Genomic DNA, 13,018 nt, shown 5'->3' with positions numbered 1-13,018 from the left:
ACTAAATGGCGAGTATACTCCTTACACTACATGGCGCTCGAGTGACATTATTTGCCAGGTCAATGAGTCGGTGCCTCTAGAGCAGAGTACACTGGTTAGGCCTCCTGAAAAAAATGACGATAGTTTTAGAATTGTAAGCGTAGTAACGGGACTTAAATTTGGTAGCAGACCAGGAACAGAGCACGTCTTCTTTGGCCCGAGGACACTGCTCTGTCGTTGACGTGGAAGGGTTCACGATACCGACCTTGTCAGTAGTCGGCGTCGCATTACCTTTGATGCGTGATATGCCTATCCAAAGATGGCAAGGATCATCTCTATTAGCTGTGATTGATGAGATTACTAACGTTTCGAGACTGCGGCTTGCCCGACTTGGTTACGCTGTGTTCTGAGTTCAGGCCGCATACATTCCGGACTGCATCGATGCATTTCTTGAATATATGGTCCCTGAAATTGAAGCAAGTGCAGCATTGCAGCATTTTTTTCCGATGGTGAGCCGCGGGCGGTTGATTACGGGGGTTATTCAGAACGAACCCCGCATAAACAAAAGACCAATAATAGCAGGATGTCTAAGTTACTCGGTAGGTAGGTGATAGCAGCATAGTTACCAGCGCGGCAGCGCCGTAGATAGTAAGGAGGATACTCGCTAGACTTACTAGGAGCAAGGAGGATACTCGCAGAATTAGTGTAGGCGAAGGAGGATACTCATTATTTAACGTGGGCGAAGGAGGATACTCGTAGGATTACTAGAGGCAAGGAGGATACTCGCTAGTATTACCATGTAAAGTAAGGAGGATACTCGCGTTGTGTGGCCCTCTCGGCTTGCTTGAGCCACACTAACGCCAGGCAGCGAACCCACGCGCGCTACGCCTTGCTGTGAAAAGTACAGATCGCGGGACGCCACCTAAAGTCTTCTCCCACATTCTCCGGTTTGCCGCCGAATCACCATCAGGTCCATTGAACAACTGATCCTCGCCCTCTTTCCTGCAAGTGACGGCGCAGACGGAGCCCTTTATTTTCTTGACCCAAGCCTGGAGCTGTGCCTGCGTTGTTACGTTTCGACTCTCTGGATTCCGGTCAGCGCCGGGCACTCGAAGCCTCAAGATGGCGCCCCTGGTTGAAAATGCGCAAATTAAGCACGCGCAGCTGCTGAATCCGCTTTCCTTTCACTTCCGCGCATACATTTGGCCGTTTGCCATAATCTGGCCCATCTTTCTTCGATACTTTCTGACTCCCGAGCTCTACGAGAAACACATCGGCGCCCCCGAATGGACTTTTGTCTGGGTTGGCTCCATCATCACGGTCCAGTCTTTGGTTTGGCTGAGTACTCATTGGAGCGTCAACCTTGATGCCATCCTCACCGCCCAGTCTGCCAAGTCTGTCGAAGATGCTCAGCTCATCAAGGTTATTCCCGTCGCCAACGCCGGCTCAGCCGAGATCTGCAAGTTGGTTCGCGACAAGGTAGGCGCAACTGACGTCGGCCTTTTCGATCATTTATTAATAGAATAATTCTAGACTGGTGGAAAGACCAATCTCTCGTTCCTTTTTCAAAAGCGTCGCTTCCTGTACAATCCCGATACCAAGTCCTTCGATACCCTCAAGTATGCAATCGACTCCGAGCCTCAACCCCTCATTCGCGACTTTCAGTTTTCCCGCGGCATCGAGCAAAAGTCTGAGCTTTCGCGCATGGAGCACCACTATGGCACCAACACCTTTGATATTCCCGTACCAACTTTTACCGAGCTGTTCAAAGAGCACGCTGTTGCGCCATTCTTCGTCTTTCAAATCTTCTGCGTTGGTCTTTGGATGCTCGATGACTACTGGTACTACTCGCTCTTCACTCTCTTCATGCTTGTCGCCTTCGAAAGCACCGTCGTTTGGCAGCGCCAGCGCACTCTGACCGAGTTCCGAGGAATGAGCATCAAGCCCTACGATATGTGGGTGTACCGTCTGGGCGCCTGGACCGAAGTGCAAAGCGATGCTCTCCTCCCTGGCGATTTGGTTTCTGTCACCCGTACCAAGGATGATAGTGGTGTTGCCTGTGACATGATTCTGGTTGAGGGCACCGCCATTGTCAACGAGGCCATGCTTTCCGGCGAGAGTACCCCTCTACTCAAAGACTCCATTCAGCTTCGCCCCGCCGATGCGACACTCGATGCAGAGGGCCTAGACAAGAACGCTTTCCTCTGGGGCGGCACAAAGGTTCTCCAGATAACCCACGCAAGTGCCGATCAAGAGAAACCTGTCCTGCCTTCTGGAGTTCCTCCCCCCCCTGACAATGGCGCCATGGCTATTGTGACCAAGACCGGTTTCGAGACTTCTCAGGGCAGCCTTGTCCGCACTATGATCTACTCTACGGAGCATGTTTCTGCCAACAACGTCGAGGCTTTACTTTTTATCCTGTTCCTACTGATTTTCGCCATTGCCGCCTCATGGTATGTCTGGGACGAAGGTGTGCGTAAAGATCGCAAGCGTTCCAAACTGCTTCTCGACTGTGTCTTGATCGTGACTAGTGTCGTCCCCCCTGAGCTACCTATGGAGCTTAGTCTTGCTGTCAATACCAGTTTGGCTGCTTTGGCTAAGCTAGCCATTTTCTGCACCGAACCTTTCCGTATTCCCTACGCCGGGCGCGTTGATGTTGCTTGTTTTGACAAGACTGGTACCCTCACTGGCGAGGATCTTGTTGTCGAAGGTATTGCCGGACTTGGGTTGAACCATTCCGATGTGGAAGATTCGAAGGAATCGGATGGCGCTCACTCTACCATCATCTCTGTCAAGGGAGCGAGCCTGGAAACCCAGCTGGTTTTGGCCACTGCACATGCGCTGGTTAAGCTTGATGAAGGAGACATTGTCGGAGACCCTATGGAAAAGGCCACGCTTGCTTCTCTTGGCTGGACTCTTGGACGCAAGGATATTCTCTCGAGCACTGAAAAGGCCAAAGGCACTGTTGGCAGTGTTCAAATCAAGCGTCGTTTTCAATTCTCTTCTGCTCTGAAGCGTCAAAGCTCCATCGCCATGGTCAACGGTACCAACACCAAGACAGGTGAAAAGCTCAAGGGCACTTTCGCCGGTGTCAAGGGCGCTCCTGAGACCATTATGAAGATGCTTGTTGAAGTTCCCGCTGATTATGAGGAGACGTACAAATACTTCACCCGCAAAGGCTCCCGTGTCCTGGCTCTCGCTTACAAGCAACTGACTGTCGATTCTGAACTCGGCGCGGCCAAGATCAACGACCTGAAGCGCGAAAAGGTTGAGGCTGATCTGACGTTTGCCGGCTTCCTGATCCTCCACTGCCCCCTCAAAGAAGATGCCAAGGAAGCTGTTCAGATGCTCAATGAGAGCAGTCACCGTGTGGTCATGATTACAGGTGACAATCCTCTGACTGCCGTGCACGTCGCTCGTGAAGTGGAGATTGTTGATCGTGATGTTCTCATTCTTGACGCCCCCGAGGACGACAAGGGAGCCGAGCACCTCGTCTGGCGCAGCGTTGATGATCGTATTACCATCTCTGTCGATCCCACCAAGCCCATTGACTCCAAGATTGTCAAGGACAACGACCTCTGCGTGACCGGTTACGCCCTTGCTAAACTCCAAGGCCAGCCCGGATGGAACACTCTCATCCGCCACGCTTGGGTGTACGCTCGTGTTTCGCCCAAGCAAAAAGAAGACATTTTGCTAAGCCTCAAGGATATGGGATACTACACTTTGATGGCCGGTGATGGTACCAATGATGTTGGCGCCCTCAAGCAGGCTCACATTGGTATTGCTCTTCTCAACGGTACAAAAGAGGACCTGACCCGCATTGCGGACCATGCTCGCAACACCAGACTCAAGGACATGTATCAGAAGCAGTGCGATTTGATGAAGCGTTTCAACCAACCCCAGCCACCAGCCCCTGTTCTCATTGCTCATCTGTACCCCCCCGGACCTGCCAACCCGCACTACCAAAAGGCCGTTGAGCGCGAGGCCGAGAAGAAGGGCGTCTCTGTGCAGGAATACGTCAAGCTTGCTGGCCACTCCCTTGAGACCATCACCACACCCGCCGCTCAACAGCTGATAAACTCGAACGATCCTCAGGCTGCTCGCCAAGCCGCTGCGCAAGCCAAGGCCGCGAGCTTCGCCGACAAGCTCTCCTCTGGAATGATGGAAGCAGAACTTGGAGATGACGAGCCGCCCACGCTGAAGCTCGGAGACGCCTCAGTTGCCGCCCCCTTTACATCCAAGCTCCGCGATGTTATTGCCATTCCCAACATTATCCGTCAAGGCCGCTGCACTCTGGTTGCCACGATTCAAATGTACAAAATTCTCGCGCTCAACTGCCTCATTTCTGCCTACTCCCTGTCCGTTCTCTACCTCGAAGGCATCAAGTTTGGTGATACGCAGTACACCATTAGCGGCATGCTCATGTCCGTCTGCTTCCTCAGCATCTCGCGCGCCAAGGTGGTCGAGGGTCTGAGCAAAGAGCGCCCGCAGCCCAACATTTTCAACATTTATATTATTGGGTCTATCCTGGGCCAGTTTGCTGTGCACATTGTCACGCTCATCTACGTGGCCCGCCTGTCGGAGAAGATTGAGCCGCGTTCCGACGACGTCGATCTCGAGGCCGAATTTGAGCCATCGCTGCTCAACTCGGCCATCTACCTGCTGCAGCTCGTGCAGCAAGTCTCAACTTTTGCCATCAACTACCAGGGCCGCCCGTTCCGCGAGGCGCTCACCGAGAATAAGGCCATGTTTTACGGCATCCTCGGCGTCTCCGGTCTCGCTTTCGTCTGCGCCATGGAGCTGATCCCCGAGATCAACGAGAGCATCAAGCTCGTGCCGTTTACGGAGGAGTTCAAGCTCAAGATGACCGTCGTCATGGCCCTCGACTTTATCGTCTGCTGGGTCATCGAGGTCGTTCTCAAGTCCCTCTTTAGCGACTACCGCCCACGCGACATTGCCGAGCGCCGCCCCGATCAGCTCGCCCGCGAGGCCGCCCGCAAAAAGATTGTCGCTGACGAAAAGGCTATCGAGGAGGAAAAGAAGCGCCTCGAAAAGGTGGCTGAGTTTGAGCGCAAGGTGGAAGAGCGCAAGAGGCAGCTGCAGGAGTGGCGCGCGGGTCGCCAGCGTCAGTGAGGGGAATTTTAGCCAAGGTTGATGGTGGACGGCGTGATTTTTTACTCTACTGAGAGACGGTACATTCGGCGAACCGGTCATAGACAAGGGATAGACGCTGTGTATAATTGAGCCAATATACTCTCCTTACCAATAAATATCGTGGTCACGTCTGCGCTCCGTTCAAGTGACCTGTACCAAGCTATGGCTTTGTCCCACGCGGTCAAGCAGTGCCAGCCTAACAGCAGTCATGTAATTTTGAGTCGACGTAGTAGCCTCTGCTGCTATCAGGGCATGACCCTCACATGTCATGACAAACGCGTCAGTATAGCAAACGCGCACCCGGCAGGCAACTCTCACCTCGTGGGCAAGTCAATTGGAGCAAATTTTTATGCAGATTTTGTCATCTCCATCTACCCATATTCAAGGTTCATCACAACAACAACAACTACAAAATTTCGACAACATGAGTCAAAACAACAGCAACGACGGCAGCAACGACGACGCCGTAGGCGGGAGATTGTTCTCTCGCCAGACACAACGAGGTAGGCGGCTGGACTTTGCTACAGCCTTGGGCTTGGGAGGGCCAAACACCGAGGGCCACGTAAATCGGCGACCGGTGGCTGTATCCCAAAATGAGGATATCGCATCCTCCCGCGCGAGCGGGCCGAATATTGGTGCCGCCGCGGCGGCCGCCAGGGACGCGCTCGTGCAATCAAGGGAAGTCCCCTTGAACACGAACTTTTACGTAACTGTCTCTCCCGCCGAGTTGTCAATATTTAGCAGCTACCCTGAGGATGTCTTTGGCATCCTGCCTTTGGATAGAGATCTTGCTCCCGCCAGCAATGTCCAGGAGAACCGCTTGTCGGCTCCAGTTCAGTCTGCGGAGCAGGAAACCCAGGAGAACCGCGAGTCGGCTTCTGGGCAGCAAGACGCGTCGAGGGGCGCGCAGCCATGGCCTGAGCAAAACCCGTCTCAGTACCAATTGAAGCGGCGCCAAAGGCGTGAGCAGCGCGGCCGGCGTGAGCAGCAGGGCCAGCCGAGGCCACGGGGAGCGCAGCAGCAGGGCCGCGGCCACTTTGCCCGCCGCGACTATCGCAGGGCTATGGTCGAAGATGCCCAAGCCTATGCTCGGAATGTTCAAAATGCCTATGAGAATTTCTTAGAGGCAGATAGGGTTTTCGAGCAGGTGGTCCGAGGCAATCGGGGGCGAGGCAACGAGGGGGGAGGCAATCGGAGGCGAGGAAATCGGGGGATGGGTGCATATCAGGCATAAAAATAAGCGTTGTCTAGTACAAGTATGGGAATGGGACTCGCTACGGCTTGATTTAATCTTTTTTTGTCGTTGCATAATGACTATGACTTGTGATTGTCAGGTCCATCGTAGTTCAGCCGCCACCGACCCCCCGCTGCAAGACTTGACGTGGTTGTGAATATCTGGATTATCTGGGCATCACCCGGAGAGACAAATTATCCTGGTAAAGCTTGAAAATAACTCTATCTTAAAAGCAATGAATAACCAGCCTCGCGGAGTGGCAGTAGCCAGCCTCGTTCCTTGGCACTGCAGCTGGCAAGCCAAAACACCTTGATGTCCCGTTTGCTGAAGCATGTCCGCCAAACTGTTGGTCCTTTTGAGTTCGAGACTCTTTTGATTTTTTGCAAATAGTCTTGGCAGCGGAAATGGCTGAGGAACTAGCGATTTATTGTCCACACGGGCCCGGACGTCCATCGTCAATGTCTGGCCATCTTCGGCTGCACGAGCCAATCTGGCCAACTCTCAGGGTCGAAAGTCGAGCGCCTTGTATCCGTATGTGATGAATAAAAAGGCGCAATCACTATCTTGCCGATGCACGCCGCCGTAGCCGCCGGCTACAATGGAGTGGCCGTCACCAAATCAGGCTATATATACCTTGGCGAATACCTTCCTGTCCGTCTCTTGAAAATACCACAATCAATCAAGACATCACAATCAAGATGAAGACACCGAGCTTTCTAGTTGCGCTTGCTGCCCCCGGGCTCATGGCCTCTCCCCTCGCCGCGGAAAAGGCAACGGCAACAGAACTGGTCACTACGCCGACTTCGACCCCCAAGGCAGAGGCTTACAACTGGTCTGATGGTTGGGAGCAGTCGTTCCCCATCCACTCGTCCTGCAACAGCACGTTACGCGCGCAGCTTCAGACCGGCCTCGACGACGCTGTGCAGCTGGCCCAGCATGCTAGAAACCACATTCTGCGTTTCGGAAGCAAGTCGGAATTTGTGCAGAAATACTTTGGCAACGGCTCCCTCGCGGAGCCCATTGGCTGGTATGATCGTGTTGTCGCGGCAGACAAGGCCGCCATGACCTTTCGGTGCGATGATCCCGACAAGAATTGCGCGTCGAAACCAAGTAGGTGAAACTGCCTCGATAACAAGGAATATGAGACAACTGACAATTATATTTATAGCTTGGGGAGGCCATTGGCGAGGATCAAATGCTACGGAAGAAACTGTCATCTGCCCCCTGTCATTCCAGATCCGACGCCCACTCGCATCGGTTTGCAACCTTGGCTATACTGTCGCGGGATCTCCTCTAAACACGATTTGGGCCGTCGACCTCCTGCATCGAATGTTTCACGTCCCGACAATCAATGTTAATACAGTGGATCATTTTGCGGACGATTACAATGGCATTCTGGCGTTGGCAAAAAAGGACCCATCCAAGAGTGCCAAAGATAGCAACGTGCTCCAGTATTTTGCCATTGATGTTTGGGCGTACGATGTCGCAGCCCCCGGAGTTGGATGCACTGGCAAGCCTGCGGAGAAGTCAAAGGCTTAATTAATGGATATGATTCAGGAAAAACGAAACGTCACTATTGTCGAGTGCGGTGGATGAAGCAACTGTGTTGTCAACAAAGTTGATGAAAGGAAACGAGTGTGTAAATGCGCTATTTAACTCTAAAATGTTGAATGCCGGCTATGCAGAAAAACGAATGAATACACAAAGCCACCTTTTCCTAATCCTGATGCCATCGAATGATGCATTTCGTCCTGATACCACCGAATAATGCACTTCGTAATGGCTAGTGATCTTCGACATCTTCGTCCCTTCCAGGGTACATGATGTCCTGAACGATGACTGCGCGGATCTGAAAAGAAAGAACAAACAAATAGGCACAGACCATAATGACACTCATGACGGTGGTGCACCACATGAGAGGCTCGCTGCCAAATTCTCTGGCCATGGAAATAGAGGCCAGGGTGAAGCCCGTGTTGGGGAAGACGGCGGCCCACAAACCAAGGTGAAAATACTGCGGAGGGGACTGAATGACGGCGACCAGCGCAATGGCAAACCACCATAGGCTTAATGCCCAGAGGAAGACTGCACCGATGATGGCCAGGTTGTAGAGAATAACCTTGTCAAGCATCATGCCACCGAGGGCGGTGGATCGCTCCAGAGAATTTGCCATGCCAATTATGGCCAAGGCCGTAAAGGCAGGTGGGCCAACACACATGAATAGACCAGCACGGTGTTCTCTGTTGGGCAGACCGGACTGCATAAGTCGTCCAATCATGTGTGCATACATGAGCATGGCGACGGATAGACCAAGTCCTTGACAGGTCAGACCGGCACCAACAACGGGTAGAATAGCGATTTCGGCTTGGGTTTTGGCAATGACAGATGCAATAGTGCCCGACAACATGATGGGAAAAATGGGGAGGATCCATGTGGGCATCATGGTCTGTAGTTTATGACTGTGTGAGGCAAAGACAAAGCTGTACTGGGCGACGGCAAGGGCAAGAGTGAGCAAGACATAGCCCCAGAATACGCCTTGAATGCCCCAGGACAGTGCTCCATCGTTGTCGGGAATCCAGTATTTATGGGTACTTGTGATGATGGTGGCAAAGGCAAGAAAGGCAGTCGGTACGAAGAAGCCCTCTCGGGGATGGGTAATGGAACGGTAAAAGTCGCCTCTGTGAAGCCAGAAGCGAAGGGAAAGACCGGTTGTGACGGTGGCAAAGATGACGAGATTGATAAAGTATACAACAAAGCCAAGAGTGTTGAGGCCGGGAAAAGTTTTCAGTTGGTTGCCAATGAGCAAGGCCAGGCCTCCTGTGCTCATGGGCCAAGTGTACCAAGCCCATGTAAAGTGATGCAGACGTTGCTTGAATCCGAGCGAGGGGCGGTTGGGATCATACGGGTCTACCGCTGAGGATGATGGCTTCTCGTCTGAGATGTCAAGCGCATGCTCAAAGGCGTGTGCGCCTTTGTGGTTCTTGGGCAATTGAGCCTCTTCGTCGAGTCGGTGGCCGGCAGAGTCATGTTGGTCGTCGGATCGTGAAATGGCAGAACGGATGGAATTTCTTCTTGTAGGTGTGTTTGAATCGATCCAAAAGGGATTCAACGAATCGGGGACATCGGCTGAAGGAGTAAAAGCCACCAACTTGCCAAAGGAGGAGCTGGAAATGTTGCGGTTCCTCTCATCCATGGTTCCTGACCAAAGTAGAGAAGATGTGAACTATGTGTTTATAAAGAGACGAATGAATCAGTCTCGAACAAAGGAAACAAGAAAATATTGTTAATTATAAAGGGTTCTACCGGGAACGAAAAAGAAGGTTAAGTGTAAAGCTCTGGGGAGGGCCATCCCTTATAATCAGGCGGATTCATTGTCAGGGTACGTACAATCTCTTGAAGTGATCGGAAGCTTGACCTTGCCAATTTGGGAACAGCCCAGACGGACTTTTAACGGCACACCCAACGAATCAATCCTGACACTGACACTGATAAAGATGGTATACATACTTACTGAGCACAGTAGTATTCGCTGTGCGCAGGCCAGGCAGAGCCTCATAACAGCGGAGCCTGAAGCATAGGTAGGACTCAGGAGCGACAAGCGTAGGTTGTTTGTGGGCCACGCCTGGTTAAACTCAACCTTGCAAAAGCAGAGGGGGGGTGGGAGACGGCGGCCGTGCACGAATAGAAATTCCATCTGGCTTCTTGGCGTGCCATTTGCAACTTGACGGCTAGAGTTGTATCAGTAACGGTAAGGGGGGCTCACTCGATGAGCCATTCAGAAACGAGGACCCATGGCGTGCCGATGATGGGTAACTGGCGGCATCTCCGCCCAGGGACTCCGGAAGGAAGGCTGTTGGGCAATGTGCAATGTGGTTGCGTGTTTCCAAACGCTCTTGTTTTCAAAAAAGAGGCTCTGCTGGTTTCTTTCTTTCTCCGTGGCGAAGCTATAAATATCGTGCAACTCGTTGCGTTTCGTGCTTGGCGTTGGATGTTGGTTTTGCGAGGGCCGCCCGGGTGTGGCGAGACTAGGTACCTAGGTAGTACGCTACACAGCCCAAACGGCCCAATTACAGGGGGGTTGAACTTTTTGGGGGCCGGTTGCCATGCACCGCACTTGGCAAGAAAACGCCACTGATTTAGGTGTGCGTACATGGGCTGCCGATTGTCATGTCCAGACGGGCGATTTGCTTGGCGGACCAACCTTGAAGGGGTCGGGCTTGGGCTTGGGCATGGCATGGGCTTGACTCGGCCAAGTCGGTGCAAAGTCACCCCCCTTTTATCCAATCACGCCCTTCCTTGGTCAACGCCACGGCCCATCTCGCACCAGTTCATCAACGGACTTCGGCACGCTTTTCCAAGATGAGTTGGCGATTGTCGCTGAACGTGCAGAACGTGGCGTCGTCAACTACCAGAGTCGAGTCGAGTCGAGTCGAGTCGAGTCGAGTCGAGTGCATCGCATCAAAGGGACCCCGAGTGAGAACCTTATCTCTGAACAATGCAAATGTGTTTTTTTTTTTTCATGAGGATCAATCTTGAAGTGAAACACTTTCGTGGCCTCTGCACCGCCGCAGAACCCACAGCGATTAAAAAAAAAAGAACTCGAGCATGGCCATGATTAGAACGCAATACAACTGTAACCCTGCTCGAGTGTCGCAAGTGCGCGGCGCACACCACCCTGACGCCGTGACAGATAACACGCAGCTGCTGGGAACAAACCCTATTGGCCAGTGTTCAGTCCAATCTGTTCCTGGTTAGGCAGAGAGCGGCAGTCCAGCGGGACTTGGGATTTGCAGGCCAGGTCAAGGGGGCGGTGGTACAATGTCTCCCGGTGTCAGCGACCTTATTTGAGAGGCTAGGAAAACTAACTAGGAGGCTAGAACCTAGCTAGGACACCGACGCCTTCAACGGCATGGTTAGAGATTCAGCGTCAAAACCGACCGACAGCCCCTGATGGTCCATCATCTATATTCATATCTAGACCAGCGACTGCCTCGTACTGTCATACATCATCAAACTCAGCTCGTGTCTTTATTATCAATGCGCGCAAGGGGCCGAGACCAGTCTGTTCGAGTTGACAAAACTGACAACGTCGAGACGGGTTGCGACGCTGCCATCGGCGGTGGGATTGACCATCTTGATGTATGCATGATTTTAGATTTTTTTTTTTTTCTTCCCTTCTCCCTTGATTCCACTCCCTGAAAAATTGGATACTGCTGATATATCAGTCAGCTCACTAGTCACGAAATATTCCCATATATTCTCGATGCAACGAAGCGTGAAGCCCGATTTGCGAATGCCCAGCTCCACAGAACAGAATAATAACGCCGAGCACTATCGCTACACTTGCATCTGCAGGCTCGAATCAAAAGACGAGCCGTGTTGCTGAAGGCAGGGATGATGACAGGACATTGATGAGACGGCCAAGCTTGATTAATATTGCCTGCTTAGTTATAAAGACACCCGTTGTCGACGACTAGTTGCGCATCCTCGAAGCCCTCCCGAAAATGTCGGAGCAACCGGAAGACCAACTTGCTAAACCGCCAAGCCTGCGTTGCGTACCGCTGACGCATTCAACTTTTCAGAGAATATGAGTCGGCAGGCTACGTGTAGTCAACGTAGTAGAAAAGGCGACAACAAAGACGGCATGTTCACAGTCAGCTACCTATCTAGACGCGCAGCCCGGGGTGTTGGCTTATCACCAAGTTACGGCCACAGCATCAAAAACTTCATCTTTGCGCGGCAACGGATGGGCGTCCGATTTAAATTCTCAAGAGTGGACTGGCCAGCTTGGCAATGGGTCAGTGTTTCCCGTGCGGCATGCACTCATGCTCTATATCCCGTACCCATGGCCGAGCTCCACGGGCCCCATTATCTGGCCCAAGCGATGTTGTATTCAGTTTATTTAAGAATTGCGAGCCCAGGGCAACCCGTCCCTGCCTGTGAACTGCGCCCACCTGACTAAGAGGGGCCGTGGAACCGCCGCCGATAAGGAAATCTATACGCCGACGCCCGTCATCGATGGTGGCTGCCGCGCCGGCGTCCCCCCCCCCCCACCACCACGACGGCTCCGGAAAGACGGGTTCATGTGGCTCTTATTCAATGATAATCAGGTTTTTAACTATCAAGATCGTCCTAAAATCTAGGACATTAAGTGCCAAGCAACACGATAAACTATCTGCATCCCCTCTACCCGTTCAAGGAAGCCGAGCCAGAGGCTTGCGTTGCACTTGGTGGGACAGGTTGCACTGGAAAAGGATAAACTCTACCTGACGGCGGTGGAAAGTATCGAATATGACGATGTACCGCCCGCACTGCCACCAAAGAGCATCTTGGCGCTGCTGCACTGTATTATTCGGTCCAGCCAATCGGGTGTTTCTTGAAAAGCACCTCACAGTGGCTATCTAATTCGATTGCCGACTCTCAGCCATGATTACTTTTTTTCTTGTCCCAGGTTCAGGTGAACTCGAGTCAATGCAACTTCGTTATACCTGCCCCGGCTGATGACTCGCAGAGAAGCAGGAAAAAAAAAGTATAAAGAATATGTGCGCACGCTGTTACATCGCTTCGCACGGTCTCAGGCAGTTCGCCCATAGCCCTGCTTGGCAAAAGGGACGAACGCGTCAACGTTGCAGCTGGACCAACATTGCATTTACT

General features: G+C 52.4%; 4 protein-coding genes across 4 annotated transcripts; 3 read left to right on the top strand and 1 right to left on the bottom strand.

Annotated features, from left to right (window-relative positions):
- Positions 1-1,101: 1,101 nt before the first annotated feature.
- On the top strand, positions 1,102-5,112 carry BBA_05397 (ATPase protein; the record flags this gene model as incomplete). The annotated part of the gene is made up of 2 exons (XM_008600494.1): positions 1,102-1,458; positions 1,513-5,112. The coding sequence occupies 2 exons, from the start codon at positions 1,102-1,104 to the stop codon at positions 5,110-5,112; spliced, it is 3,957 nt and encodes a 1,318-aa protein (XP_008598716.1).
- Positions 5,113-5,557: 445 nt separating this feature from the next.
- Positions 5,558-6,367, top strand: BBA_05396 (uncharacterized protein; the record flags this gene model as incomplete). Its single annotated transcript, XM_008600493.1, has 1 exon — positions 5,558-6,367. One exon carries the CDS (start codon positions 5,558-5,560, stop codon positions 6,365-6,367), a length of 810 nt encoding a protein of 269 aa, XP_008598715.1.
- A 698-nt stretch (positions 6,368-7,065) lies between these two features.
- On the top strand, positions 7,066-7,906 carry BBA_05395 (major allergen Asp f 2-like protein; the record flags this gene model as incomplete). The annotated part of the gene is made up of 2 exons (XM_008600492.1): positions 7,066-7,477; positions 7,536-7,906. 2 exons carry the CDS (start codon positions 7,066-7,068, stop codon positions 7,904-7,906), a joined length of 783 nt encoding a protein of 260 aa, XP_008598714.1.
- A 244-nt stretch (positions 7,907-8,150) lies between these two features.
- Positions 8,151-9,557, bottom strand: BBA_05394 (C4-dicarboxylate transporter/malic acid transporter; the record flags this gene model as incomplete). Its single annotated transcript, XM_008600491.1, has 1 exon — positions 8,151-9,557. One exon carries the CDS (start codon positions 9,555-9,557, stop codon positions 8,151-8,153), a length of 1,407 nt encoding a protein of 468 aa, XP_008598713.1.
- Between the last annotated feature and the right edge of the window lie 3,461 nt (positions 9,558-13,018).

This window comes from Beauveria bassiana (assembly GCF_000280675.1).
Source record: "Beauveria bassiana ARSEF 2860 unplaced genomic scaffold BBA_S00014, whole genome shotgun sequence".
Lineage (NCBI taxonomy): Eukaryota > Fungi > Ascomycota > Sordariomycetes > Hypocreales > Cordycipitaceae > Beauveria > Beauveria bassiana.
The sequence above is the reverse complement of the archived record's forward strand: the minus strand, read 5'-3'. Positions and strand labels throughout refer to the sequence as shown.